Source organism: Protobothrops mucrosquamatus, unplaced genomic scaffold, assembly GCF_001527695.2.
Source record: "Protobothrops mucrosquamatus isolate PMUCROS unplaced genomic scaffold, P.Mucros_1.0 scaffold2417, whole genome shotgun sequence".
Classification (NCBI taxonomy): Eukaryota; Metazoa; Chordata; class Lepidosauria; order Squamata; family Viperidae; genus Protobothrops; species Protobothrops mucrosquamatus.
In genome coordinates, this window is record NW_015388489.1 from 70183 (window position 1) to 97450 (window position 27268).

Consider the following 27268-nt stretch of genomic DNA (forward strand, 5'->3'; position numbering starts at 1 on the left):
AGCTAACTGTGCGTGAAAGGATTGGATTTCATGAACTTCAGTTCCTCCTATCTCTGTTGAAGTTAGAAGCACTTTAAAAATGAAATATGATGTTGCATGAGGACCTATCTCAAGAGATGATAGAGAGAAGCAAAATTCCAACTGTGCACAATTTGGATGTAGCTGTAGATGTAATTTAAATGTTTTAGTTGTTTGCTCATATTCACCTTTATTTAGCACTGATTTCTGCTAAAATCATAAGCATCTTCTCTTATTTTTTTAATTGTTAGAAATTCCAGTTTTGATATATGTACAGTTGTTCTTTGCACGAAGTATAAAGCCATTGCAAAAATTAGTCTGAGACCCCAAATCACATAATGCTTTTTATCATCTACAAAATTTTTAAATTAATTTTTTATGTGAGAACTCTGATTATATCCAACTTCACTGTTGGTATCATTCAAATGATGTTACAGGTAATCCTCATCTTATGACCATTTCTTTAATGATGATTTGGAAGTACAATGGCCTCAAAAAGAGTGCTTTATGGACTGTAAAGTACTTTCATCCATTGCAAAAATTTGCACCATGCCCATATTCATGTGATGATGTTTTTAATATTTTGATCTGTTTAATTTGCAGTTTTAATGTGATTTTATATGCTGTTTTAACATTTGATTGGGAGCTACTCAGAGTTTGTTAGAAGATGTGCAGCTACATGTTTTTAATAAATAATCAGAGAATGTTGATTTGGGAAAATTATAAATGGGCTAAGGGTCTAGATGGATTTTAAATATATTTTTGAAATTAATTATAAGAGTCCTTTGCATGAAAAAAATGCTGTTGTTTTGAACTCTTAAAAAAAGCACAATAGGATGGGACTTTGAAGGTGGGATACTAGAGGGAATGAAACAGAACCAAAGATTACAATTAAAGGGGAAGAACACTTAAATATGATGTAATGATACAGAATAGGGCAAAATATATAATGTTGGATTTATTGAAGGATATTTGTGAAAAATGGCCATAGAAATTCACTTTAAGCATATTTGCATTTTGCAGGTAATTCTTGCCTAACAGTCATAATAGAGTCCAGAATTTCAATCTTAAGTCATTGCAGTAATTAAGTGAGACACCAATATGACCATTTTGCTTGACAACTGCAATCCCAGCTCTCCCAGTTGCGGTCATTACATAACCACATGGGTCGTTAAGCAGACAAAGCAAGAGAGCTGCCTGTGAAGAAGGGCAGGCAGCTCTTTCCATAGAAGAGAATTCCTTTCCTGGACATGCCGAATGGGACTTGGATTTTTCTAAGTAACCTGAATAACTTTCCTATACTGGATTTACAAAGAGACTTGTTAAAAATTCTGTGAGAACAGAGAAAGAAAGAAATGAAAGGAAATGAAGTTCTAGGACATCATTTGAAGGAATTAAAGATCAAGATGGTTAAAAGAGAAAGGAATATAAAGTTGATTTACTTGATTAAGATTAAAATAGCTATGTTATTATCTCTGCTAACCCTTAATAGACTTTTTGCTGATCAGAACTGAACAACGAAGTTTTAAGACAAGATATATATCTTATAGATATATCATATATATCATATAGATAAGATATGAAATATAAGAAGAAGAGACAATTCGTTGTATTTTAACAGAAAGTGACAAGTTACTAAAATTGTTTGTACTTGTTCTCATGGAGGAGAAGACATTTCTTTATATATTTCTTTTCTTTACTATAGTCTTATTTTTTCTTTCTTTTCTATTTTTCTATTTCTTATTTTTTTTTCTTTTTAGTTTGTATTAGGTTTTCTTTTTTAACTGTAATGTTTAATAAAACTATTATTAAACAATCTTATAAAGCATAAGTATTTATTATTGAGATAGGTGGCTATATAAATTGGTTAAATACATAGTCATATATACTTGAATCTGCATCATATTTTTAAAGACTTATTATAGGTAATCCTCGACTTACGACCATAATTGAGCTCAAAATTTCTGTTGCTAAGTGAGACAGTTGTTAAATGAATTTTGCCCCATTTTATGAACGTTTTTGCCACAGTTGTTAGGTGATTCACTACAGTTGTTAAGCTAGTAACACGATTGCTAAGTAAATCTGGCTTCCCCATTTACGTTGATTGTCAGAAGGGTGCAGAAGGTGATAATATGACACTGCAACTGTCATAAATAGGTACCAATTGTCAGGCATCTGGATTTTGATCACAGGGCCGGTTGTAAGCATGAAAAACATTCATAAGTCACTTTTTTTCAGTGCTGTTGTTAACTTCGAACAGTCACTAAATGAACTGTTGTAAATCGAGGACTACCTGTATTTTACTTTTAAGAAGGGAGATAGTTAGTAGAATAACTATAACAAAATGATCCTCATTATATGTTAGAACTTGGAGAAATGTTTAGGTAACAATAAAACTGGCAAGTTATATTAATGTACTTAATACCTATTCAATAAAAACTATAATTTTCACATTAAAGCTTTCCTACTCAAGATGGCCTTTCTATGTACCATATAATAGAAATGTATGTATTCATTCAACACATAATCTGAAATGGGAAATTTTCTGGAGGAAAACTATCATCTGTGAAATGGCCTTGAAAATTAGCAAATTTTCCTAGTCCACGAGTAACAGTATCTACATGTGTTTTATTGCATTTCCTTGCAACAAACCATAAGCATTTCCAGGGTGAAATGGGAATTTTAATTTCTTGGTGAGAGAAAAATAATAAGACAAAGAATGCACTCACTATTCTTTCCTAGTGACCAGCCATACATTCATTTGGAACTTTTAAGAGGCTATCAGACTGTATTGGTTTCATAAGCGCAATTAAATGTTATGAGTTTAGTTACGATAAGCAATTAATTGAAATGGAATACAGTTCTGATGAGCCATACCTAGCTCTCTTTGGATGTTGTCAGGGATTCCTGTAATAGTCTTTCTCCTTTTCATTTTCTTCGGCCGCCTTACCACAATGTCTGTGTAAACCAAAGACCTCCGTATGCTGGCTTGGCGGTCAAAATTCTCCCCTGATGTACAGTAGAACAAGCAAAGCACCATTATTTTCAAGCACGCTGACATCATGCACTTTCTTCCACTTGCTTATAGTAGAAATGAAGAAAAGGCATTAATATATGATGTTAGCACTGTCATACAAAGCAGGAACAGATACAGCACTCTGCAACTGTAAGGCTTAAAATGTAAAAAATTAAATGCCTATATGGATAATCTCTTGGTGATTTGATCTCCTGTGATTTTTGGATAATCTGGGGTTAGCAAGAAGAATGCCTGGGTTATCAGGTGTCAGCACTAGAAAAAATTGCTGACCCTTGTACTCAGTCATGTTTAGTAGAATCTGTTAAAACTTGTTGGATTCACAAAACACTGTAAGTCATAAATATAGACATGTAAACCATAGTGTTTACATAGCATCCTAAGCCAAATTAAGACCAAATCAGCACAACCAAAAATAGATTTTCAAGTGAAAATGATTTAGGAAAACATCTGAGATACATATACATATAGTTACATATTACACCAAACTATACAGTATATGACTGCATGTTGTCAAAAATGACTTGTTTATAACTGTATGATTCTGTAAGTCTTGAAAAAAATACATAAGTGTGTTTGCCTATTCATGGAATTAGGAATATTCTTATTAAATCAGCTATCTCTGATCAAAAAGATACTCCATTTCATTCTGATCATTCACAAAAAAGTATACTAATCCATAGCATTACTGCATATGGATAAACAAACTATAATGATAATGAATTGCTTTTCCACTTGAAATCTCAGCTATGTTTAATTTATCACCAGTGGATGCCATATTTGCTGAACCCCTTGAATTAAAATGAAGTTTAAGTAATTTAAGATGGTTCTCGTTGCATGTAACAGAAATAAGCCTTATAGTTGACTATGTGCTGCATCATAATGGACCCAACAGCAGTACTCCAGGTCAGATAGCTATAGACTTTTCCATTTTTTTCAGTGAGTTAATAAGTTAACTATTTGTCATTAGCCATGTTTATATTCTGCTATTGTTTTTATTCTTTCAGATAGATTACAATCAAATATACTTCATATTTTGGGTTTTGTTTGTATTCACAAAATATTTGATTTAAAATTTTCAGAAAACCAGATTATGTTCTTTCATCTTGCCTTCACTCTAGCAAAGGGGAAATACAGGTATTTGAACCGTTCCATATTTTGCATTTCTGACTAGCCAAGTTATTTCTCACTGAAAAGTATCTTTAGCATATGGTAGAATGTGCTGTTTATGGATCCTCCCTAGATCAGGTCAATTCATCAGATCAGATTTAAGGAAAACATGGGATATGCAAATGATTTAAAAGCGATGTTTTAAGTCTACACACAAATATTTTCTGGATTATAGCAACAGACTAAAGGTAATTGTGTCATCTTCAGTTGCATGGACAAAATTTTTGTGTTTTGAGAAGATGGTATTGTATGTGAACCCAAAGACATTCTGTTTTTGTTAGAGGGAGCCTCTCTAATGTTAGGAGTAAAAGAGCATTTGCAGTTGAACAGATTAAGTGTTTCAGACCATCAACCCTGCTCTGTTCAACATACCAGGGAGCCTCTTACATTATTGCTTTTCTTTGAACAGCAGTACTCCATCCCATACTGCAAAAACTACAAAAAAAAATCCTCAGACGTGCCAATGTTGTTAGTCATTAAATTGGCTCTTGGAAGAAGTGCCGAAAGCCACTCTATTCTCATAAAAGTAGTGCTACAGTTGCCTACTCTATATACCTCATCCCAATTTCTATCAGTATCAGACTTTGCAAACCAGAGAGAATGTTCAGAGGATTAGATAATAACTGTGTATAATCACAGTTATGAGGCTCATTTTACTGTTCCTTTTTTCACTAGCATTCTCATTCAGTCTTCAATTTCCTATCATCAGTTAGAATGGTGTTATAAGTGGCCATTTTATAAAATGTTCATGCAGACTAGTAAGGTACTACTTGAGCTTGTCTAACACACCCTCTAAATTAAACCTCTTAGGAAAATTGTGGGTGAAAATGGTTTCTTATCTTTAATTTGCATTCCACGATTTTTTCATATGAATTTCGGAGCCACTTTTTTTTTTTTGCTGTAATTTACATTTATACAGAGCTGTTTAAATTTCACTTGCTAATTGAGGAGCAACCCAATGAAGCCCGTTATATGTAAGCAAATAAAGGCTTTTTATCTTTTACTTGAGACAACAATCACCAAGTAATGTCTCCTACTCCCTTTCCAAGTATTTGGGTAAAACTACATCCAGAGACACACAACAGTGTTAAAAAAAAAGCAAAAGTTGCTGGTCTCTGGAAAAGTGTAACTACATCATGTATAGCCCACATTGTACATCGTGTCCAAAACAAGTTAAATTCCTGCTTATTCATGAGACTAAATCTACTCCCAAAGCTGATAACAAGTCAGCAGCTCCTCCTGTTAAGACTTCAGTACATTCATATCAAGTTTTTAGTACTAAAATTTATCTTACTAGAAGAGCACTGACAGATGAAACTAAAGGTGGGACAGCATTATGTGCTGCAGACAAGTGAAATATGATGTCCATTATTAATTTTATTTTACAGGCTTTTAATTTTTATATAGGACATTTAAAGTTGATATTAGTTCAGCAATATTAATATTTTATTGTAATAAAATCCATTGTGGCTGGCCTAGACTGACATAAATATATTTCTATGCAAGAAGAATCAATAGATTCTTGTGACCTAGTCCTCGTATCTCACACAGACCAGAGACATATATTTTATGATATATTTATTCCCTTAACCTGAAAAGGATATTTTATCAAGAAAGCAAATATTTGGGAGGACAAATTTATAGTGCAATCTTTGTGTACTTACTCAGATATAAAAATAGCCATAAAGCATGAAAAATGAACACTTTAGCAGAGTTGAACTCTTTCTGTTTTAGGATCACATTAATCTCTGGTCCATTTTTTTATCCCTGTGTCTCTTTTTGTGGGTCAAATAGGATTAAACATTTAATCTTCCCTATTAAATGTTTTTGACTAACATGTTTTTTTTATCTTGTCTGTACCCATGACTATGGGAGGATACTTCCGCTAACATAACAGGACTCTCCCCAATTTCTTTGTTCTTTTGATATCATGTGCTCCTCATATCTGGAAGGATCTCTGCATATCCAGAGCAGATCTGGAAGTCATGCAGAGACTGCACAACTGAGGAGATTCAGTGGAGGGCATGACTATATCAACAAAGAAGCTGCAACTGAATACAACCATACATTTTTAAAAAGGCAGAAAATAAGGGGTGAAAAACCCCATTTATTGGTTTGCATTAACAATTTAATCTCCACAAACATTTTTTTTGTTTTTCTAGTGTACATGGCTTTCTATTTTATCTATTTCTTTCTTTCACATGTTTTTTTTACTGAACTCTGATCGCTGAATTATATTAAAATTCTCTAATAAGGTAAGACTAATATTATAGTTAAGCAGATATTAGTCACCCCGTTGGAAAAAGAAAACACCTGTTAATTGATTATTAATGAAAAAAATCAGTTGGTTTAACTGATCTTGTAGATTAACATGTGATTACAGTTCAAAAATAGTGCCTTGAGTCTGACACTCCTTTTTAAGCAGGAAAGAACAAAACCCAGATGGAATAAGAATAACGAATCCCTTGCTAAAGAAACAAGAATTCAGTTTTCAATCTTTTGGTCGTGTTTTCTAAGGATCAGAAACAGACCTACGTAGCTATAGACCAGTGGTTCTCAACCTTTTTAATGCCGCGACCCCCAACCGGTCGTAAGTTGAGGACTAAACCGGTCGTAAGTCGAGGACTACCCAACCGGTCGTAAGTCGAGGACTTTCCCTGCCCGGGAGCGCCGTGCATGCGTGGTTCCGCCCCCTGCGCTGGCCGAGGCGTAGCTGGCAAGTGGCAGAGACGGAGCAGGCCGACCAACAGCTGGCCCAGCTCAAGGGAGGTAAGGTACCCACCGGAAAAGGGGGAAAAAATGGCGGACAGCCTTGCTTGGCGATCCCGTGAAATGGTCGATCGACCCCAAATGGGGTCGCGACCCATAGGTTGAGAACCGCTGCTATAGACTATATAGAAAACCGGAAATAATGATTGCTTCTTTTTTTGCATCAACTTCCTGAATTATGACCTAACCTATTATGTTTTTAAAAAGCCTAATTCAGCTATGCCTGCAATCTCCTTCTCTAGTCTTTTTCAGATTCTTGATGAACAGGTTTTAGGGCCTTTACAAGTTCACTTTTTTCTTCTCCCTGCTTTTTCTCTTGCTTAATAATTCTAGAGAAAATGAAAGCTTGCTAATTATTCTGCTTTGTCTTTCTTAGAGAACAATCTTACTTCAGTTTTAAATTCTTTTATTATGGGACAGCAGTCTCAGTCGATTTTATTTCAGGTCATTAGGCCTTACTCATCATTTTATGTACCAAAAATATTATTTCATAATGATATGTATGCTACTACAAAACATATTTGGTAGTGAATGAAATGAGGTAGATATTTTAAAAATAAACCTCTTTAAAAACTAGCATCTTAAGAAATGTTATTATGAAAAAAGTCATTAAGGAACAAAGATTACACTACAGAAAGTTTGAAAGATAACATTTCAGCATTTTTCAGCATATTTAATCATTCAACATGAAGGGGAGAGAATTCTGTTACTGTAATAGTTAAAGGCCCTGATGCTTATCATCTGTTATCATTATTTAACATAACCAGTACTTTCTATAAAAGTGTGATTTTGCTCTAAATATCATAAAGAGATGCCATAAATCCATAAAATTAAAAGCCTACCTGTTACATTAATCGGGATAACATCAGTTGGGACTGCTTGAGCCTGTTGTCGCATCTTCTCCTCTGGAGTTGGCAATGGAAGTGATTTGGTCCAATTTGTCTGAGTGTTGATGTCAGACAATTCAGGAGCTGGCGTTTTGGGTCTTTTGACAGGAATGAGCTTCTCCTCTTCGGGAGAAGGAGTCGAATGCTATAAAAAAAAAACCCAGTATATCATCAATTGTAGGGATTTTATAAAATTTGCTTTCAAAAATTGCAGCAAAAAGGTAAATTAGACATTTTTCCAGCAACACATTACCTTATTTTAAATAAAGCAGTTCTTATGTGAACAAGACATTGTGACAGAATTTGAAAAAACGTTTTGGACATCTGACTCAGTTTCTTATGACAGTTTTGCGGAAGATTTTTAATAGCCAAAGCAAGTGTAATCCATGGTTCAATTCCTTACTAAAGCATTTAGTAAGAAAGTAATCAAATATGTAACCATTCATTTATTAGCATATTAAAAGAATTCTATATTCACACTTCAAGACACAGACAACTGCAAGTCTATAAATCTATAAGTGATAGGTTAATTTTTCTGCAATATTTTCACTTTCTGGAAGTATTCTAAAGCAAACTCATTTGGGACTTTCTTATTTTTATTTTTAAATTTGATTAGCATTAACTTCAGCAACAGTGATGTATGATTTTTTTTAGAAAAGCCATTGTTTTGCATTTCATCATGGAATAGCATACTCCATTTTTTCTCACAACGAAGTATCTTGGGAGATAAAAAGTTGCAATATCACAGATTATGAGCACTTGAAGATATTGAAACTACCTACTGTGCAACCTTTATTATTGTACTCTCAAAAGTTAATACATTCTTAAGATTTGATAAATGTCCATTGTAACATTAATTTGATGAAATGTTATATAAGAAAGCTAAGAATATATCAAAGTCCATCTCAAAAATATGTTAACATAGATACATTTATAGGAATTTTTATAATAAATGCAATGGACAAACTACAAATCAAGGAATGCAGCTTATTATGTCAGTTCAGGTTAAAACTCTGTCAAAAGTTGAGAATGACTTCAGTGAGAACATAAATACCTAATACCCTCTTAGAGTCTTGCCTATTTATGAATATTTCATCATAAATCATCACAACTGTGATGCTCAAACATTAAACTAATATATCTATATATGGCAGTTTCCATAAGTCCCCACTAAGATTTCTGACTGTCAGGGAGTCCCGTGGTCACATGACCTGCAAACTTCCCTGCCAGCTTCCCACAAGCAAAGTCAATGGGAAAGCCAGTAGCAAGTCAAAAGTTGTGATCACGCGAGGTCCTCCTGGTGATTGGCGGGATTGCCGTCTCTAAACAATGCAATGACATGATATTGTGCTTTATGTTCACATCTTTTAGTGATGAAAATTCTGGTCCCAATTATTGTAATTAAGCAAGGGCCACTTGAACAATAAATGCTATATCCATTTTTTAATCTCCTAGAAGTGTTTTTCTGAAATATGAAAAGATGCCTTGGTGGGAAAAAAAAGGTACACATTATGAAGCTGCACCAAAGCAAAGCCATCTTAGTCATATAAATATCTTAACAGTAAATCATGAATTACTGCTTACTTCCAGGATAGCCTTACAATAAACTGATTTTTAAAAATTTTCTCAGGCTAGTGCTAATTTTGAAATTGTATAACTGGCAGAAAAGAATACATAATGCATAAGAATAAGAAACCCTTCATTTTTGAGTGCAAGATAGAAATAGTAGAATGGATTGTTATTTATTATGTAATAATAGCCAAAAGGGATGTTTCTTCTGTCTTGGGTTCACTGAGAATGAAATAATACTTCAAGTATGGTGCTGCTATGTGATAAGCCACAGCAACATATTTCAACATAATCATAAACATACTGATTAACAATGTAAAAATTAGTAACTGTCATAAGATGATGACCCTGAATTTAATTTTTTTCAAATATGAAAAGAAATAAAATTGCATATATTAAATAGTGAATGATACTTTTGTTGGGAAAGGGGGACCATACAGCTATAAATAAACACTGTTTAAGACCACTTATAATATTTAATATAACAAGTTTGCTGACAAAGAAAGACATCTATGATGGATCCACAGAACAAAATACTAAGGTATTTACCAGCCGAAAAAAAATGAATTTCTCATTTGATTATCACTGAACAGTTAAATAGGTATCGTCACTGAACAGTTAAATAGGTATTAATCTCTTATAATAAAAATGTTTTAATTTTTTTTCAATATTTAATGTACTAAAGTATTTTGATTCAGTCAAAGTAGCCACTACTTTTAATACACCAAATCCCACTTGGGGTCCTAGCATTAACAAATAGGAAATGTATTTTTCTAGGTCATTCCAATCTGAACATTGCTGAGAAACAGTTTCAGTGTTATCGCAACTGATAAAGAAATGTAAATATGGATTGCTTGTAGCAGCTGAAGTAATGCACTGGCATTATCTATTATTAAATGTCCTAAAATTTTAATTCTAGAATTCTTAATATTTTGGGAGAGTGAAATTTAAATTCAGTATGAGATTATTGGAACAAATAAAACTAGACAAAGGACTTTTTGGTATCAGGAATTATTCTGTAGGATCATTGCACTCCACTCATTCTTTATCATTGCAGCATAGACGAAGCCTACTGTACATTTATTGTCTGTCTCCAGGGACATTTAATGAATCAATCATCAATCAATCAATCATTCAATCCAGTACTCACTAAATAAGGGAATTTAATAGGAAAATGCCTATAACCATTATACAAAAATTCTACACATTGATGAGTAGAAAAACTCCAGAAACTAAAGAAGATGCAAAAGTAGAGCCTTTCTATTGAAGAAATTGTATATTTTGCATTTATTTCATTTATTCACTGTATAGTTAATAATTTAATTCCCTTACACAGCAATACTATGCACATTTAATTGGAGCATATCCAACTGAACAACGTGCATTTTTATCTAAAGTACATAGTTAAACTTGGCAGATCTAAAAAAGGTAAACAGCATCAGGTATGCTTAATATTTGGATGGAAAACAATCAGAAAACCCCAGGGTTTTATGCTAGACCGGGTAGCTAAAAATTTTTCCAGAAGAGAATAACAAACCAATTCCATATTCAAGAAATCAACTTGGACTGTCAAACTAAATTCAGGAACTGTGCCTTGCAAAATTGTAGTCTTAATCCAATGTCTTTAGGATCTTATGTATTTATAGTTTCTTTGCTTGATATAGATTTCTGAGAGCATCTGTCTTACACAGTCTTATCAAAGAAAGGATGATGTTGTAGTACATAAAACTATATTTTAATTTGAGGCTCTCTTTAAATCAAAATTTCTCTGATGCAAAGTTCATTGCATAATACAGTCATATCAATAAATGTTGACACTTACATATATTAAAGTTCTATTTGACTTTGTACAATGGTGTTTAAAAGTTTATGAACTCTCTTGAATTTTCAATATTCCTGCATAAATATGACCTAAAATGTGATCTGTTCTCCAAACAAGCTCTAAAACTAGATAAAGAGATGTCATATTGATGTAGAAATATTGAACATTCAAGAGAGTTCACAAACTTTTAAGCACCACTGTATTCTTTTTCAGAATGTAAAGCTACTCATTTAAACAAAAATCTATTCCAAGCAACAGCAAACGTTTGGCTATTTTAAAAGATTTGAGAGGAACCTGAATGTTAATCCGCCATGAATCCAGCTGGTTGGTCTCCTTCTGCTTCTTCATTCATTATCACAGAATTGAAAGATTGATTTTAAGGGGCACTGAATAAATTCATGGAGGATGTGTCTATCAAAGACTATTAGTCTTAAGATTTAATGAGGGCAGTATGTTTTCCACTGAAAGGTGGCAGTATGCTTCAAAATACTTGCAGGGGAACAATGATAGAAGATAGTCTCTATGTTCTGGTATGAACATCCTACAATTGACTATGTGAAACATAATTATGGATTAGGATGAGCATTGAGTTAATCTAGCAAGGGCTATGTTCTTACCACTATCACCAATGTTTTTCTTAGAAATTCCAAATTTAGAAAACATTTAAGCAACAGCTTTCTCATTACCTTTTCTTTTGTGAAATCTACAATTACAGCACAAGAATTGTATAAAACAACAATAAAATCTTTTCCCCCCCTGTTATCTCTATACTGTAGGAAGCCAGCTATTTATGCTGGAATTAACTAGATATGGATAGACATCCTTGACATACGAATATTTTGATTTCTTGCAATCACATTCAGAGAAGGATTTAGGGATTGCCAAAAAGGAGATTTGGAAGCTGCATAAGTTCCTTCTGTAAGATGTATGAGTTAGCAAGACCCTAAGAGTTTGTCACCATTCATTCTTACATTAAAGTTTTTAAGAAAGTTTTGTACTTAAAATTAGTTTGGAAATTCAATGTTATGACAAAATGTACAACATTTTCTGAATGTTAGTAACTTCCCACAATGCCCATTTAGAAAACAGGAAGAAAACAGGACAGCAAAAAAAAAAAAGGTTCAAATTTGCCAAGAAATGAAATAATATTTTAAAAAGGAATAGGGAATTTACTGTTACTGCACAGTATTTTTCCCTGTGACATGAAACAAAACAGCAGGGGAAATTTTAAAATAAGAGCACTGTTAAGAAGAGGACAACAGCATGAGGCTGCGGATATTACAGCTGGATGATTCTGGAGGGGGCTTGATACCTTGATCGTCCATGACATCAAACAACAGCAGGCACTTAAGCAAGACTGAGGGAGGCAGTCTAACAGACTAGACTGTTGGGTGAGAGAGAAAAAGAAAGCAAATGAGTGACGAAGAGAAAATAATGAAAACACACAGACATAAAAAAGACATAACAGACACAGTATGCACATCACAGTACAAATAATTTAAAAAACAGGGAGAAGTTGTCATATGAAAACACATCTTTTCCATAGAACATATAATGAATGCAAGAGAGGAACAGAAAAGGAATATTACTTGGATCAACCAATTCAGTGTGTTTACAAGTAGGAACTGTACTTAAATTAGCATCATCAACCAGGTCTTAACATGACAAACACCTCAACTTGTGTCAGGGATTACATGTGTGTGCACAATGATAATCCAGAACTAAGTCAAAAGAATATATAACTATGCCTATATCAGGTCAAAGAAATTGTCTATGTAGTCCATATTATCTTCTCTGACAACCAGAGATGGGTCTTTTAAATCACCCATTCACGAACTACGGGGGCATACCTCTGTTTTTCAAAACAATCATAAATGCTAGATTAATAGAGCAATCAAGTCATAGACTTCCATTTAAATGTGGTGAAACCATGCACAATGTTTATTATTTGAAAATTATGTCTCAGTTCATAAAAAAACTACAGTATAGATTTGAGTTTCTATGAAAATGGTTGCCATTGTTACATCAACCAGTACATGTCGTACATTTTTCAATTGGCAGCATTTATGTAACTCCTCAGAATACAGTATTTGATTGTCAAGCCTTTAATTAGTACTATACAAACTAAAAGGATGTAGAGAACAAAAGTTGAACATTTATGTCAGGGGCATATAACCTGCAGCATCAGAGCTACAGGCAGCCTAACTCCTCTTTTTTGTGGTCCTCGGATCCAATGGCTCAAAACCAGTGGTCTGATTTCTACCTATTTTGAAGAGGAAATGCATGAAAATTGTAGTCTAAGCTCTAAAATGGGCATATAAGCATTACAAATGAAAGGTTACTAAACTTATGGAATTATTCCTAGCCTTGAACTATGCCATAGGTAAACTATGGCTTTTGGCCATAAAGAGGTTGTTGCCTATTTCATGGAGGGGAAGGTTCTTCACAACATTAATGCTCTCTGTTTCTCTCCATGCCGAATTTCTTGATTTACACCTCCTCCCCACGTATTCACCAAAATAAAATGACTTTCCTGGACGGTTTCTGTTTCTTGCTGAGCTGCTGCAATATAAATACCTACATTCACCCTGGACAATGTCCTGGTCTTCACCTTTGACTGCCAATCAAATGAGAAGAAGTAGACGCACAACATGAATAAAACAGATTTCCTCTAGAAATGGAAAGCCAAGCATTTGGAGGTTGGAAAACATGCCGCTATGGGAGCTGAGCCACACATGAATGTTTGGGAAGGAAAGAATAATTGATACACAGAGAAAGCTGCTGGAATGGGGCCAGTTGACTAAAGAAAGAGGGAAGGGAGGGATGAGTCAATGATGCATACACCCAGTTTGCCTTCTGTAAAATGAATACTTGAAAGGGAAAGCAACACTCAAAATTGTGACTTGGAGTTTGGGAATTTAGATCCTACCCCTAAGATCCACTCAATATTTTAGCTTACTGTTTTGTGGCAGTCTCCTGTACTGATTTATAATGGATAAACTAGCTTAACAAGTATACTACGTGGCATATTAACTAGATTTTAAAATTTTATTTATAAGTACTAATGTGTAGGCATACCTTCAATGAAAAATTGCCTAGAAATAGAAAGCTAAAGTATTTTTTACAGTAAAAACCTTTGCAATGTTTTTGTCAGAAGATCCATTCTGTTTACTGAACCTTTCAGGCAAATTACTACCCTTTATGTAGTTCATCACATAATGAACAGGTTGCTTACCTGTAATTGGCTCTCTGAATGGTCATATGTGCATTCACACAGTCTTTCTTGGGAATTTTCCAAAAGTGAAAAATACTTTGGCAGGAAAGAAGCTTTGCTGTTCATGCTTGAGGTTTCTCTTCTACTTTCCCGAGACAATACAGAGGGTAAAAGAAGCACCAGAATTTATCCAAAATACTCACTAGAAAGGGGAAGGTGGGTGGGTTGTGTGGATGCACAGATGATGTCTTCCAGATCCCTAGCAACAGATAATCAGTCTTTTTCTTCACTGAGATCTCTAAGTGCTTCTCACATATGGGTAACTAGAAACCTTATCTTCCAGAAACAAGTAGCTTATCATATGAACAACAAAGACAACACATCTCAGCCAAAGGTAACATCTGTTCAGGATCAAACTCCCACTGCAATAATGCTTGACAATTATCAGTGGTTGAGAACATGTATATTTGCACAACTATAGCTAATGCATCACCTTTAGTTCTTCTTGAGCATATTGTACTTGGCAACTCTTATTTGTACTTGGTTATAATTCTGCCTGACTACTGCAATGTGCTCTGATGAGGCTATCTTTGAAAAATGACCAGAAATTGCTGCTAATGCAAAATGCTGTAGCTAGATTGAGAAGCTGCATGAGCTGACAACTGTCTATCAGATACAGTATAAGGTTACTTTCAAAGGTAGGTCTGATTATCTAAGGCAGGGGTGTCAAACTGCTGGCCCGCGGGCCGGTTTCATCATACCGGAACCGCGCCCACCCCATTGCCAGCAACGGCAAAAAAGCTCCAGTACATTGCGTGACGTCACATGACGTCACGAGTTTGACATGTCTGATCTAAGGGACCAACTTTTATTAACCTGACTGGGTACTTCAATAAGGCCCTTTTGAAGATGCACTCATTGCCACAAGTTTATCAATCTGGTATGCAGCAGAGAGTTCTGCATACCAGATTGAATTCACTCCCCTGAATTCCCACTTTCCCAACATTTAGGAAAATGGCAAAAACATCTATTTTGTCATACACTTAATTGAAATGAATGAGGGTAATCAAGATGAGAATCTATTAAAAAGGGTGCACAGGTAGTCCATGTTTAGCATCTGTCTTGTTTAACGGCCATTCTCAGTTATGATGGGGAAGAAAATGTAACTTTTGGCCAACCCTTGCATTTATAACCTTCATAGGTCTTTAAAGCAAAGGAAGCTGAAGTAAGATTATAGAAGCACAATCACAGCTTCCAAGCTTCCAGTCCCAGTTGTGGTTGCTAAACAAGGATTATATATAGTATCAATCAAGATGAAGACTAGTTTGGATATAGCATATTCTGGAGAATAATTCATTCTTCCTGAAAAAGCTGTCTGTAGTTAGAGACTCCTTCATGGCCCACTGAAGTCTCCAGAACTTCAGCTGATAGTAGTTTTAACTGCAGGACTGGCATAATTATATTTACTGCATAAGTCAACCTGATTTGGGAACAACTGTAAATGTCTCATTTGCAACATGTAGCAGCCATATTGCTGACTGATGTATCCCATTGGACTACATTATTTTGATCGTGAATTGTCTGCACTGATCACTGTTCAACAAAGTCAGTACAAAGTGTTGATGTTACTCTTCAATTTGGTATCAATATATGAGCTTGCTTAGTTACGTGAAAGATTCAGACAGATTGTAAGCCACCCAGAGTTATCCTGCAGTAAGTTGGGCAGCCAATACATTTAATAAATAAATAAATAAAATTTAGAGGAGATGCCTCCTCATCAATATAGGAAGAACATCCTTATAATTCAAATTGTTTCACCTTTGAAAAAGTGTCAAATATTTTTTACCTTTTTAATGTTCTTTAATTCTTCCTGCTGTTGTTTATATGTGTCTTATATGTTTCTCTCTATATATATTATAGATATAATATACAATATTGCATGATGACACCAATACTCTAGAATTCCTTCCCTCTGAGTAGCTTCTTTTTTTACTATTTCTTTAAGAAACATATCAAAATATATTTTTATTCATTAGATTTTTTTTTTTTAGAGAAGTCATGCCTATTTGGGAGCACATGACAAATGAACTAATTAATTAAAGGCTGCATAAGGCAGTGGCGTAGCGTGGGTTGTCAGCACCCGGGGCAAGGCACCCCCCCTCCACAGTGGGCGGCGTTGGCGCCCCGGCGGCTCGGCTCGGATTCGCACAGCCAGCACTGCAGAGAGTGAGTGAGCCAGGCAGGGGCAGAGAGCTGCGAGTGCGAGCGCCCCCCCCGATGTTGCGCCCGGTGCGGCCGGCCCCCCCTGCACCCCCCACGCTACGCCTCTGGCATAAGGGACAGGTATTACTAAGATATGATGCTATCAATTCATTGTGGCATAAATAATTCAAACAATAGAATAAAGAAGACAATCACTTTATGTTCACACCCTACATATCAAAGTGCAAACAAGGGAAAGCCAATAAAGGAGTGGTCCTGTCATTTATGGTACGTTCTATGGGACAATGTGAACACTACAAAGTCAGGGTATTTACAAGAGAACAATAATTCTTTCTACTTGTTCATAAAAGCAGCAAAACCTAACCTAGCCAGTTTTTAAATCAGAGCTTTTGTACCTGAGTGTTTGCACAGTAATTTATTTATTTATTTTTGCAAATAAAACTATTCTGCAGAACTGAAACAAGATCCTTTTGGAACAGAACATTTTAAAAGCTGAGTTATCATTTTCAAATCTGGAACATAATATATATATCTTGTGCGTTTATTTAACTTATAAAAATTTCTGCAATATTTTTCATTATCTTTTCAAGAGCCTGCTGTCTCACCTTCTGTTCAATTTCTTCATAATCATCTTGGTAACTTCCATAGATTGTGGGGGATGAAGATGAAAATGTTGGACCCTGAGAATAGTATTGAGAACTTCTACAGCCATCTCTCCGAAGTTTGTCACATTCTGTAAGTGGTGGAGGATATATAAGAAAAGGATACCATTAACTGTTGTTGATTTACACAAACATTTCAAACAAGAAGTACAAATATTTCCAAGGAGGACTTATTCATCTGTAACTAGTTTTCTCGTCTTTAATGGTTGAAAAGAGAAGAAAGTGTGGCTAACTGATGTGGCAATGTCAAAGGATAGAAGAATAGGAGGCAAAGAATTGAAGAAGATCACAAAGTATCAAAATCTGAAAACCAAAGTTGAAAGTTTATGGTGTGGTGGTCCCAGTCCATAAACTGGCTGTGATGGTGCCATACCAAAAAAAAAAACCCCTCAGATGGCACTTAGAAAATCTGCTCACTGATAATAATAGTTCCATATGTCAATTACAAAAGGCCAGACTGCTTGGATTCACACATATATATGCTAATGCATTACAACATCTTAGGTTCTTGGGAAGAACTCAGTGTATATGAAGGCCAACACCAGCTAAAGAACTGGCAGCTGTGAGTTCACATTGTTGTGTATATTATTATTTATTTAGTGTATGATGAGAACACGACAGAAGAGAAGTAAACATATATAGGTAGGCCACATAATAATCATAACGATGTCCAATTCAGCTATCCAGGCAATCGCCTCTCGCATTGCAATGGTTACTTGCATCTATAGCAGCGGTTCTCAACCTATGGGTCGCGACCCCATTTGGGGTCGATCAACTATTTCACGGGGGTCGCCAAGCAAGGCTGTCTGCCATTTTTTCCTTTTCCGGCGGGTGCCTTACCTCCCTTGAGCTGGGCCAGCTGGTGGTCGGCCTGCTCCGTCTCTGCCGCTTGCCAGCTACGCCTCGGCCGGCGCAGGGGGCGGAACCACGCATGCATGGTGCTCCCGGGCAGGGAAAGTCCTCAACTTACGACCGGTTGGGTAGTCCTCGACTTACGACCGGTTGGGTAGTCCTCGACTTACGACCGGTTTAGTCCTCGACTTACGACCGGTTGGGGGTCGCGGCATTAAAAAAGTTGAGAACCACTGATCTATAGCATTCCTTAAGCTACACATGCTCCCTGGAGAGTGCAAAATGGGTGACAATGTCCAGATGCAGCCATACTGCCCTTTTGGGCCTCACAGTCAGGATAAACAGAAGTGAATAAAATCAAATGAGTTATGTATATAATAATAATAATAATACATTCTAACAAATATTTTTCAGAATATACAGGAATTGCTGAGATAAAGAAGCTGAGTAAAATTGAATTATCTTTCCATAAACATTCTAACAACAACTTGTTTACATTTAATCTGGATAAAATCTCTTCATTTATATAATTAATTTTCAATTAGTACCTTTCTTAACTGATATTCAGAGAAATATTGCTAAGAATAACAGACGCTGGAACATATGGGAAAATAAAACCATCAAGATTTGGATGAACATGCTAATTTGCCCAATCCAACTACTTATTTCACCTTTCCAGATATTGGAAAGGGGCAGGTGACAACCAACATTTTTCAAAGTCTGCAAAATTAATTTTATCACTATAATATGATCCAAATGTTTATGGAGATTCTTAATCATTCAGCTCATAGGTGCTTTTTCCAAAAGGCAACTAGACTTTCTTGGTTTTTTTCTTTAAAAACATTTAACTTCTCATCCAAGAAGTTTCTTCAGTTCTATAATAAGAGCCACAAAGCTTTATACAATGTTTTGTATTTTGGTATGTTCATTCATATATATAGGTGCATAGAGTCATCTGTGTTGAAGAAAAAATATTGTATCAGTCCAATGTAGGGCCACACCCAAATAAAATATCTGTACTGCAGTATTAAAATTATAGCATTATGTGATAATATGTAATAACCATCCAATTGTACAATGAAGCCTATTGGGTTTACCAGCAGATGGCCTACAGAGGCAATCACACTGCCACAAATTTTCAATACAGTAATCCAAATTTTATAATCTCTGAAATCTGGGATTGTTGTGGATTGTTTTGCTTTTAGTTACAACAACAACAACAACAACAACAACAATAATAATAATAATAATAATAATAATAATAATAATAATGATGATGATGTCCAACCCCCTGCTCAGGCAGGAAACCCTGGCCTATACCATTTCAGACAAATGGCTGTCCAATCTCTTCTTAAAGACTTCCAGTGTTGGAGCATTCACAGCATCTGGAGGCAGGTTGTTCCATTGGTTAATTGTTCTGTCAGTTAATTAACAAGCCAAGAGAGGAAACTATGCTTTTATCCTAGTTTAAATTTTTATTACAAAACGCACAGTGCCTGACTTTAGATGAAATTTAAGCTGACTATGAACATGAAATCACTTAGCTCTTTAAAGATACATGGGATCATTCAAATGAAGTAGAAACTTCTCCTACTGCGTTTGATTAAAAGTTATCAGAGCTACATTGTTGATACAGAAGTGAAATAAATATAGAGGTATTTGCTAACTTTGTCACAATGCAGGATTTGCACTTTTTGTTCATGTACATGTGTTGCAACATCTTATTAAAAACTTATTAAGGGGAAGAACTTATGGCACAAAAATAGCTCCTAGTTCCCACATAATACCTATCGATGATTAAAAACAAGAAAATAATTTTTCTTTCTTTCTCTCTCAACACACACACGTACCCCAACCCAATCAAATTTGGGGTTTTTTTAAATCTCAGTTTATTCATGAACTCTTATCTGGTTTCTGTATTCTTTCACAAAAGCAGCCAAGCAAGCATGATTTAAAGAAAAGCAAACTCAAATATGGTGTAAGTCAATTCCTTGAAACATAAAACTGTTTTGACCGAGACCAGCAACTGAATTCCATCTGAGAAAGATGTTAATTGCAATGTTCTGAACAGAGTAGAACGGCAAGCTTTGCAATTAAATTAAAGGTGCAGGACTATGTCAGATAACAAGCCTGATTGTTTTCTCATCATCTCCTGAATTCATCATGTTACATAGTTACTTATCTCACTTAAATAATGCAGGAAACTCAAAACTTCTAGCAAATGGAGCCTGCCTTTGTTAACAAAGAGCATATTGCAAACAGCAAAGAATAGATTGGCAGAATCTTTTATTACATAGATTATGAAGATTATGCAGTTCTGAAAGCCACCTATAGAACTGTAAAAGCTGTTTTTTTTAAAAAAACACCTTGCTTATATTTTTTTTCCTGCTGTAATTATTGTTTGTCCCAATTCAGTCTATTTCAAAGAAGGTTTGTTCACTTAGCAAAATGCTGAAGTGTGGTTTTGCATGTAGACTAGGAAGCCTCAATATATGTAGCAAGCACATCAGCCAAAGTATTCATCCCCCCCCATTCATATGCATCTGAAATTATGTGGGATGTTCATATAGCTTATAGAATGTATTGTGATACTGTGATGTTGTTGTAACATTGTGATGTTCAATTTATTTTCCAGAGCCCCAGAAGGCAAGACAAGAAAAAATGGATGGAAACTAATCAAGGAGAGAAGCAACCTGGAATTAAGGGGAAACTTATTAACAGTGAGGACAATTAACCAGTGGAACAGTTTGCTTTCACTTGAGTTTTTTAAAGAAAAGATTGGACAGCCACTTGCCTGAAATGATATAGGGCAGTGGTGGCAAACCTATGGCACGGGTGCCAGAGCCGGCACTCGGAGCCCTCTTTATGGGCACACATGCCGTTGCTCCAGCCTTGCCTCCCCCCACAACCCCTCCTCTCCAGCAGCCCCCCTGAAGGAGACTCGCCCTTGAGCCCACACGGAGCAGCGCAGCCAAGAACATGGCAGCCAGGCAGCGTAGACAAGACTCTGCCCTCACACCCCATCATGCAGTTGATGCTGCAGGGTGCAGGCAGAGGGCGTGACCGCCATAGCACTGCTTGGGCTGCCTGGGCGATCTGCGGCGGGCCCTGGAGGTGGTGAGTGGTCCTGTGGGCAGGCGGGGCAGGGGATGGGGGCAAGCAGGGGGGTTGAGTGGGGTGGGGCCAGTTTTTGGGCACTCGGTCTCTAAAAGGTTCGCTATCACTGATATAGGGTCTCCTGCTTGAGCAGGGGGCTGAACTAGAAGACCTCCAAGGTCCCTTCCAGTTCTATTCTGATTCTGATGTTTAATTCCTCGTAGCCACCCAGAGTCATGATGTTGAGATGATAACCATATAAATATAAATAAATAAAGTAGAAAAAGTTAGTCATTTTCCTTTTAGCTGGGTGGGAGAAGACTATGTGATCAAGCCTTGAAAATGTGGTTACACAGTTTATATATCATAATGCAATACCCCAAGTTTCCATGTAGCTACGGTATAAGCGGTACTACACTTATACAACATTGAGAACTTTTGCTGTAGTAGCAAAAACCACAGTGTAAATCACAAACTCAATCCCCTGACTCTTCATAACATTTTTATGCTGTTTTTGTCACTGAATACGATTCTGATAATATTTTCTTTTAATTCTGGTTGTCTATTTTCCATGCCGTTTTAATAGCAAAGCAACTAGTCAAAAAAGCTTCGTTTTACATTACTTCAAATATCATGTTTTTGAGGAAGAAGCTATTTCTCTTCTCACACATGGAACGCTTCCAACAGCAGGTACTGCAGAAAGCATAAAATGCACTACAGAGCTCATTATTTCCTCTAGCAAAATAGAGTCCAGAGGTACAGGACTCCTGCCTTCTGGATTATTTACAGTATTTTTTTTTAAATAGCCCTTATATTTAGGAATTCTCCATCAAATCTATAGAGAGCACTTTTTTTTAGTAATCTGAGCACAAGCAATTGATCAATTAGTGCTGAAGTACATGTGATCATTTTAATTTTTTTTTTACAATAGAATAAAAATAAACTTCTTAAAAGCCAAATGATTAAACCAAGAGAATTCTTTGTAGTAGAATGGACTACTTGAGTTCTTTGTAAAAATATATTCAAGTAAATCAGTAAGTCCCCTAGTGCAGGGGTCCCCAATCCCCAGTCTTGGACCTTGGTACCAGGCCATGGCATGCCAGCAACCAGTCCGCACAAACAAGGAAAGCTCCATCCACAGGATGCAGGCAGCACACAAAACCATGCCCCCTCCGGTCTGCGGAAAAACCTCTCTCCACGTAACTGGTCCCTGGTGCCCAAAAGATTAGGGACCTCTGCCCTAGTGGCAATGACAAATCAATGTTGTTTTCTTGGTAGTAATATGGCAGTGATTTGCCATGCCTTCCCTCCCCTCAGAGTATTTGTTTTTCAAATTCTCGTACTTCACAGTGCTGAGATTTCAGTTCTTCATGATATCCCATCTACATCTCAACCTTGCTTAGGTTTTTCAAGATTTTCCATGAACACTTACGTGCTGCCATCTGCCAACGTTTCCTCAAGTTAAGGGTTTAGCCCGCTGTTAAAAGTAATTTCCTGTTCGTCAACTGCTTTCCACTGAGCAAAGCAGAAAAGGGAGGAAAGTACCAGAAAGAGGGGAACAAGTGGCCTTGCAATATGTCTCACATTTTGGACCCATCCATTAAAATGTACAGATATTCCTCTAGGAAAGGTAGCTAATGACATATATTTCTCCTCTGCTTATATACAGATATGCATTTTTACCATTACAATACAGGCAATGAACACATGAAGCTGGCTAATTATGAATTAGTCTGTTTCAGAATTAAAGACTGACCATCTTTCCAACAAGCTTTCCCCCCCAAAGGGAATGTTGGTGACATATTAGTAGTTATTGAAAATCATTGAGTGTTCTTATTCATCATTAGATCATGCTCACTGCATTTTTATATATGTAGGTATGTAAGTAACCTACAATTGGATATTTTATTGTTTCTGGCCATATGTCTGTAATAAACTGATTGATTGATTGATTGATTGATTGATTGATTGATTGAGCCCTCATATGAGGAGATAGCTTTTACACCAGGCATAAACCTTTTCTTCAGCTTTGGATTAGACACTCTGGATGTTCTCCAAGTCAACACTAATCTCTTCAACATTTTCCAATTAGTTCATTAATGCAGATTTATGTCACACAAAAAAAGAAAAGAAAAGAAACAAGTCAGGATGCTCTGCTAAACCATTGTTGCACATGAACTGCGTTATCAGAAAGCCTCTCAAATCAAAGCTTATACTTCTGTTTTATAGGAACAGCTGAAAATTAATACAAATGTTTGCAAAAGGGATTTAAAATCCACTAACAATGGGTACAGTAGCACAAAGCAGCTGATGGTTAATATAATTGCAACAGCTATCTGGATCACAAGAGGGCTTTTAAAAGCAAACTCTTGATTCTGATAAGGATCTATTTCTGTCTAACAGTCTAAATATGGCAAACCTCAGCAATGAAGTTTGCATCAAGTGGAACAGGACCCATTTCTGTAGACTTAAAAAAAAAGGCTATCAGTAGCAGAAATGAGATGCCATAAGGACTGTTTCGTATCAAGCTTAGTTTTTGTTTTTTTAATGCTAACAGCAGCACTTGGGCTGTTGCTGAAAAACATATCCCAGCCTGGAATATAAAGCAGGTTCATGAACTATATCCACAGTATATTTCACTGCAGTTTTGGGAGGGAAAAAAAAGCTTCTTCTTTTTTTTAACTGAGACAGGAATTTGAACAAATGTGTTCCCAAAGCAAATTGGCAAAACAAAAGACTGGTCGATTTTTACATTTTTGACAATGACATACTGCATAATGGTTATAACTGCTTAATTCTCAATAGCTTGGTACAAAGGCACTATGTAGGCATATACAAACATAACTGTTTCCCCCCCCAAAACCAACACATATTAAAGGCACAAAATAACATTCAGATATCCTGCTCTCAACCCTTCAAGAACCCATTTTGTCATTAGCCTTAGGGGTCAGCATAACAAATTGCAGTCTTCCCTCAAACACAGACTGGAATATACACATTCCCTGCAGCAAAGTATTTATATAGATTCCAAATTAATATGCACTTTTCGAGATGAAGGTTGGCTTATTCGTTCTCTGGTCATTTTCCTGGTTCATATGACCATCACGAGAAGATTCCCACTTTGGGGACAACGAGTTGTACTCAGTTATAATCTTCAGAAGAAGATGTAATGGGATAGAAACAGAATCATTGTATTTGCAACCCCCTGAAATCTCTTTCAGCGAATTGGGGCATATTGTGGAGTGTATCTGGAAGCCTCACTAAGACATATGACGTTCACTGCATGAATGGAAGTTTATCAGTGCAACTAATTATGGTGGAAGAATTAACATTATGGCTGTTTTAAATGATAATGACTATTTTGTGATTTTTTCCCCCCAGGCTGCTGTGTTTTAATTTTTTGCATATGTATTTTTTTATTTACTTTTTATTATCATTAGCTACGCCAAGTAAAGTATTTGAGATGAAGAGCCATAGAAATCAATCAAATAAAACACTTTAAGCTAACAAGCATAAAGTCGAGACAGGGCTTGCATCTTCAGCATTCCAAGAAAGCACTAAAATCATTGGCTGAATTCTTCAAATCCTGGCCTAGCACAAGGGCAGGCAGAGAAAGAACACTGAATGCAACTATCGTCATAAATTTGTCACCTGATCAGAGAAGGAAACAGAGCAACAGATGGGTACGGATTTGCAGAGATAAAGAGGAAGGTTTAGGAACAAGATATGTTTTTTTATTAGGCATGATACCTACAGTAGATTACAATGAGGGCTCACTGCTGGAGCAAAAGCTTTGTTTCAAAGTTAATAATAATTTAAGTTCCTTAATAAGTACTGACTTGCCAAATATCATCCAGAGAAAACTAAGTATTGATTATTCATGTTATGTTCTAAGCAATAAATGTTGTGAAGCATGTTCACACATTACGTATAGGCAAACAACAATTCACTACATTTATTTTCACAATGTAGAGGTAAGTGGGCATGACTGAGGCAATCACTCCTTATTATCCATAAATGCATAGTGTAGATATCTAAATTACTCAAAGACAAATGGACAGGATCACATTGAGCACTCCCTAGTGACAGCTTGTTAACAAATACCATTTGCAAAATACTGTTTTCGGTTTTGTGCCCCCCCCCCATTATGGGTTTTCTACTCATGCCAATTGTTATTTTCCAGGCACTTCGCTTGAAATTCTCTGGTTGGGAGAATAAAAAAAGGGAAGTATTTAATTGTAGGCATGAATTTTATTTTCAACTTGAATTATCAGCACAGAGCAATATTTTTCAATTATACTACTTTTATCTTTTGTTTACTGCATTAGAGTAGCTTGTCTTCAATTTCCTTCAATAGGGAAATAAAATTCAAGCTGTGCTTGAATTAGGAATAGAAAACAGTACATTTTTATAGACAAAAATAATTTGATACTTCTAGTACAGTGATGGCGAACCTTTTAGAGACCGAGTGCCCAAACTGCAACCCAAAACCCACTTATGCATCGTCAGGTGCCGGGTGGGTGTGGCCCATTGGATGGGTGTGGCCCATTGGGCGGGTGTGGCTGTGGTGGTAACGGCAGACTGGGTGGGACTAAAAAGTTCAATCAATCAATTCCAACTTTGCAAGATCTTTTTTTCCCCCGCAAGAAGTTGAAATTGACTGATTGATTGAACCTTTTTTTTTTTTTTTGCACACGGCGGCAGAGGCCTAAAGCGAAAAGGTTTTATAAAACCCAGCTGAAGGCCTAGGACTGGGGCGACGGCGTGCGTGCCCACAGAGAGGGCTCTGAGTGCCGCCTCTGGCACCCGTGCCATAGGTTCGCCACCACTGTTCTAGTATAAACACATATATTCCATAGTTAGTTATAAAAATTAACAGTTAGAAGCTTCTAACTGACCTTGCCTGATCCCAGGATCATATGAGAAGGAAGTTGACCAGATAATTCCAGAATTTTAAGTAGTAAATTCAGATTTGAAAAAGCATCCTGGAAGAACTTTTATAAATCATTTCTAAGAAAACTTAACAATTGTGTCCATGAAGACACCAAATGTTCATTCTGGTTTGTAGACTCTTAGAATATCTTTCTGCGTAAGGAATAGCATCCAGCCTCAGAACAGAATCTTCTGATTATTTCCACCTGGAAGTTCTAAAAAAATGGGAACCCTTTAGAGGAGTCTTTGATATGCAGGCATAAGTGCAAAAGAGAAACAAGAGGGAAATACCCATACGGTCTGTTTCTGTAATATGGATGCAATCTACAACCTTCTGATCTCCAGATACATTAAATGCTTTTCTCTAAATATAATAAATAGCAGTAAAGAGAATTAAACAATACAAATACCTGTTCTTCCCTTTCAAAATAGGACAGTGTGATTTTGTCACTTACCTTCAAAAATACATTCATAACTGGAAACTAAATCTTTTCTTAGAATAGCTCATCAACCTAGTTCAGGTAAAGCTTTTATTGCATTATTGTCCTGCCACATTTACAACGTTTTATGAAGGTTCAGATATTGTTGTGCCCTCATTTTTAACTATCCTATTTCCGCACCAATATTTTTTTATTTGTTATTATTATTATTACTATTATTATTATTATTAGATCATCCCACAGTCAGCCAAATGTTCAGACTGGGTTTGGCATTTTTGTCTACCTACCGAGTCCTTACCAAGGACCTGGGATGGGCAGATCTGGATGTTTGATGGTGTTACAGATATCGTCGCAGGATGGAAGCTGTTCCCAGTAAGGCCGCCTTTTGCAATTGACCGATGGCAAATTTGTCAATGCCAATGGTGTTCAAGTGGTGCTCCAGTTGTTTTGGGATTGCACCAAAGGCACATATTACTACTACTACTACTACTACTACTACTACTACTACTACTACTACTACTATCACACAATACCTTTTCACTGTAGTGTTAAAACTCTGTGTGGAAGCATTCCATTTTTC

The 27268-nt window shown here is 36.0% G+C and overlaps 1 protein-coding gene across 1 annotated transcript in view; it reads right to left on the reverse strand.

The window, feature by feature from the left end:
* Positions 1-27268, reverse strand: part of NHSL1 (NHS like 1) — a 158866-nt gene that overhangs the window by 13094 nt on the left and 118504 nt on the right. The window contains exons 3-5 of the mRNA XM_029285884.1: positions 17312-17439; positions 7834-8023; positions 2896-3027 (exon numbers count right to left, since the gene is read on the reverse strand). Of these exons, the coding sequence (XP_029141717.1) occupies positions 2896-3027; positions 7834-8023; positions 17312-17439 (450 nt within the window). The remainder of the gene's footprint in view (positions 1-2895; positions 3028-7833; positions 8024-17311; positions 17440-27268) is intronic.